A 5,068-nucleotide genomic window follows, 5' to 3' on the forward strand; every position below is an offset into this window, starting at 1 on the left:
TTTCAGGGAAACCCTAAAATGATTTTGCAGTAGCAGATTTAGCGGATCTGCTAGGAATGCTCTTAGATGCTTTTAGCGGATCTGCTAAATGAACACACATTTTAGCGCCGTCCTGCCCATCAGCGATGGAGCCAAGTGTCCCCCGCTCATCACTCAGATCAAATTCGTTGGCGTATTTTCAAAATAAACTTGAGTGTGCAACTAGTACATAAAGTCAATCAACAGTTCCAGGTTCCGAGGGCCTTTTTTTTTTTGAGTGAAAAAAAAACTACTATGGCACCGTGTACACTTTCGATCGACCTACTCCTCCTAGACTTTACGCCACGCCGCGGCCACAAGGAACCTTTTGCTCCGCATACCTCGCCTCCTCCCGGTCCGCTCATGAAGCCGCCGCAGTTGTCGCTCGTCGTTGTCCTCATCCCGTGCCTCCTGTATAACGCAGGCGCCTCCGGCGTCCCCGAGGCCGAGCTCCACGCACCGCGGTTCCATTCCATCTTCAGCTTCGGCAGCTCATCCTCGGATACGGGCAACTTCGTCGTCCTGTCCGCCGGCTTCCCCTTCAGCCCCTTCAACAACTCTCCCTACGGGGAGACCTTCTTCCGTCGCCCCACCGGCCGGCCTTCCGACGGCCGCCTCATCATCGACTTCATCGGTACGGTACAAAATGTCTGCATGTCAAGTAAAAAGTCGCTGAATACATGCTGCGTTCTTGCTGATTTGTTGTTTGCACATGGTATGCGCAGCGGAGGCGCTGGAGCTCCCGTTGGTGCCGCCTTTCATGTCCAAGGCAGGGAACTTCACCCAAGGAGCCAACTTCGCCATCGTCGGCGGTACGGCCCTCGACGTCGGGTTCTTCCTGCGGCACAACTCTGGGAGCGTGCCGCCGTTCCGGAGCTCCCTGCGCGCGCAGATAGCGTGGTTCCGGAAGGTCGTGAAGCAGTCGCTCAGCTGCAACACCACTGCAGAATGCAGGGAGCGCCTCGCGAGGTCTCTGTTCGTGGTAGGCGAGCTGGGCCTGACCGACTACAGCTACATCCTCTCCGGCGGGAAGAGCCTGCAGGAGGCCAAGTCCTTTGTGCCGTTTGTTGTGCAAGCCATCATCAGAGGCATCGAGGTGACAGACACTTCACTTCGTGGCAAATTACCTGTCACTTTACACATTCCTTCTTAATTATGCGCGGCCGTGCATGCATGCAGAGGTTGGTGGAGGAGGGAGCGAGGTACGTGGTGGTATCAGGGACGCCGCCGATGGGGTGCACGCCGATGGCGCTGACGAAATACGCCGCGGCGGCGAACGCGACGGAGTACGACCGCCGGACGGGATGCCTGCGGCGGCTCAACGGCCTCTCGCAGTACCATAACTGGATGCTGCAGGAGAGCGTGAGGCGCACGCGTGTGAAGTACCCGGGGACGACGCTGGTGTATGCCGACTACCACAAGCCCGTGGCGCGGCTCATCCGGCGCCCGGGAAAGCTCGGTAAGTTTTCTCTCGGACTCATCCATTCTTTCGGCCTTGTTAGTCTTGATTCATTTGTTAGAAACAAGGCAAATTTTAGTTTCATTTCTCGACTGTACGTATTAATCGTCTATATATATATATATATATATATATATATATCATGCATCTGTGATTTCTGACTAATACTAGTACTACCTCTATACCAAAATATAAAACGTTTTGTAGTTTAATTTAAACTGCAAAAACGTCTTACATTTTGGTACGGAGGGAGCATTTCATTATGTGCGGCGACCTGACCACAAATTCACGCGCGCAGTGGCCTTTAATTAGCAAAGTCAAACTTGTTGATGAGATCAAAAGAAAACGTATACTACTATATACTCCATCGAGACGATCTTTGCAGCCGCTAGCTGCGTTTTAACCCGCGCATGCATGCATGTGGGGGTGGTAATGAAAGCTGGCGGTACTCAATTATAACGGTATTTTCGGTCCAACAAGAGATTCGTTTGGCATCTCGATCGAGAAGCCTACACGCATGGCAAAGCGCGCAGCACTTAATTTTATTGGGTTGGGTGTACGTGGGGTACCATGCAAAAATGGATTTTCAAGATATATAGGTCAACTCTGTGAGCATTAGCTAAGGCTGGTCATAGTGAGGAGTAACTTATACTAGTGTCATGCACATGGGACGCGAATTTGGTGCTCTCGGATACCTGCGCATCCTATATGCGGAATTTTTTTTAATAATTCAAAAAAAGTTCAAAAAATTCCAAATCTTTTTTGAAATCAAACATGATCAGGTATTGTACTTGTATAAAAAAGTTTGGACAAGAAATGATTCATATTGACTTCACGGTAAAAAAGACAAGTTTATGACAACAATATAGCGTGTATAGTACTTGTATATAGCGTTTTTTTGCCAAATCTTCGACCCAGGATGCAGCGAAAGTCATTCTCTGACATATATTTTTATACGACTAAATACTTGATCATGTTTAATACCAAAAAAGATTTGGAATTTTTTTGGACTTTTTTGAATTACTAATTTTTTTTGCATATAGGGTGCGCTGATACCCAGGTTCTCCTTCATATTTTTTCATGCACATGACACTAGTCTAAGTTACTACCTTCATAGTGCAAAGTAAAATAGTACTCCCTCCGTCTAGGTGTGTAAGTCATCTTACGAAAACCAAATAATCCCAAAACACTTAGGCGCGGTACATTAACTCCTACCTCGTTTCTTGTCTTTTGACATATCAACTAATGAGAGATGAGGGGTGTACATGTTTTTAATGACTTGAGACTACCAAACACGACATGCAGTGGTTAGTTCCTTACATGCAATGCTATTAACTAGCAAATAAACATTAAAGTCTCTCATTTTTTCCTCCTCCTTGGTCACGGTGCACAACCTAAGATGACTTACTCACCTAGACGGAGGGAGTAGTAGTGTCATAGAGGACTTCATTAATTAGCTTGTAGACTCATCTTGTCTTAGAAAGCGCTATGTTACAATAACATATTATGTTACCACTTCTCATTAACTACATTGCCACATAAGTAAAAAAATCTCGGAGTGCGTTATGTTACTTGCTAAGTTACTCCCACTATGACTAGCCTAATTGCCCCCAGACTGACAGTACCAGGTATAATTAGTACTCCCTTGTTAAAACGTTCTTATATTTTTCCGCAAAAAAACGTTCTTATATTTTGGTACAGAGCAAGTATATAACCATGGAAGGTCTGCATTGCAGGGTTCACAGCGGAGTCCCTGAGAGCGTGCTGCGGCGGGGGCGGGCGGTACAACTACAACATGGATGGATCGGCGTGCGGCTTGCCCGGCGCGACCGCCTGCAACGACCCATCTACCCACCTCTTCTGGGACGGCATCCACTACACCGAGGCCGCCAACAAGTACATCGCCCACGGCTGGCTCACCGGACTCTACGCCCATCCGGCCATACTTAGCTTGCCGCAATAGATACACGATACCGTAGCTTGTACTACTCCCTCCATCTAGGTGAGTAAGTCATCTTAGGTTGTGCACTGTGACCAAGAAAAAGGAAAAAACGAGAGAACTCAATGTTCATTTGCTAATTAATATCATTGCATGCAATGAACTAACTAGTGCATGTAGTGTCTGGTAGTCTCAAGTCATTAAAAGGATGCACACCCCACATCTCGTATTGGTTGATATGTCAAGAAACAAGAAACGAGATAAACTTTAATGCACCGCGCCTAAGTGTTTTGGAATTATTTGGTTTTCATAAGATGACTTACACACCTAGACGGAGGGAGTAGTGGTATGCAGCTTCAAAATGGTCAATGTAGTTTAGCCTTTTAATGTTTTAAGATGAGCAAAATAGTTTCTTTTTGAGACAAATCAAGTGAAGCTTTTATTATGACATCATAATGTTTACAGGGATGAAAAGAAAATCATCAGGTTGGCCTAACCATGCATGATGCCCAACCCCAAATATAAAGTATGCTTCGCTAGATTCAAACTTCTAAACTTCCTAAACTCAGATGAGTACATTAGTTAGTTTGTGTCTATGAGCTAGCACAGCAGTTTGCCTCTCTTTTTTGTGTGTGTGTGTGGTTTTTTTCCTTTCTATGATGCATTTTGAAAAGAATTGTACGAAGTGTCCATGCATTGTTTTACCCGCATTTGCGTATGATTAAGTCAATTTTATTCATTATTCCTAGTTTCGTCTAAATTATGAGCATTTCAGCTCGTATAGGCAGGTCAATGTGTATTGTTGATAATTTCAAAGCATGCATAACGTTCGGTTCCACATTGATAAGGCATCATTTGGACGCAACTTCAAGATGGTCAATATATTTTAGCCTTTTTATATTTTAAGATGAGCAAACTAGTTCTTATTTTGTTGAGACAATCCCACGGAGCATTTATTATGACGTCGGAATGTTTACAAGGGCGGAAAGAAGATCACCAGGTTGACCTAATCAGAAATGACGGCCAATCCCCAAATATAAATTATGCTTCGCCAGATTGTGAGCCTTAAAATTCGAGCTCCTAAACTCCTAAAATCAGATGAGCAAATTACTTAGTTTGCGTCCTTGAGCTAGCATAGCAGTTTGCCTCTCATTTTGTGGGGGTCTGCAAGAATTTCATACTACTTTTATAGCATTATGGTAGTTCTAGAGGTTTTTCCTTTCTATGATGCCTTTTGAAAAGAATTGTTCGAAGTGTCCATGTATTTTTTTTACCCGCATTTGCATATGATTATGTCAATTTCATTCATTATTCCCAGTTTTGTCTATATTATGAGCATTTCAGCTCGTATAGGCGGGTCAATTAATGTGTACTGTTGATAATTTCAAAGCATGCATAAGGTCCGGTTCCACATTGATAAGGCATCATTTGGACCCCCCCCCCTCCCCTTACTGTATGGTTTTCCTTATTGAGTAAATGGAGAAAAAACTAACAAAGAACTACAAGTTTTCACACTCCAATTTTCAACGGGCAAACCAAATACTTCATTGTTGTCACAACATTTTTATGGGTCATACACCATAGGTCAAACTAAATCCTTAGGTGCTTCCACATGTATATACTTATAAAGAAATTAGTCCCTTAACCACTTC

General features: G+C 44.4%; 1 protein-coding gene across 1 annotated transcript; it reads left to right on the forward strand.

Moving 5' to 3' along the window:
• Nucleotides 1-338: 338 nt before the first annotated feature.
• Nucleotides 339-4,113, forward strand: LOC123117111 (GDSL esterase/lipase At5g45910-like). The gene is made up of 4 exons (XM_044537943.1): nucleotides 339-652; nucleotides 744-1,114; nucleotides 1,198-1,477; nucleotides 3,214-4,113. The coding sequence occupies exons 1-4, from the start codon at nucleotides 382-384 to the stop codon at nucleotides 3,438-3,440; spliced, it is 1,149 nt and encodes a 382-aa protein (XP_044393878.1). The 5' UTR covers nucleotides 339-381; the 3' UTR covers nucleotides 3,441-4,113.
• Nucleotides 4,114-5,068: the final 955 nt, after the last annotated feature.

The sequence above is a fragment of the Triticum aestivum genome, chromosome 5B, assembly GCF_018294505.1.
Source record: "Triticum aestivum cultivar Chinese Spring chromosome 5B, IWGSC CS RefSeq v2.1, whole genome shotgun sequence".
Classification (NCBI taxonomy): domain Eukaryota; kingdom Viridiplantae; phylum Streptophyta; class Magnoliopsida; order Poales; family Poaceae; genus Triticum; species Triticum aestivum.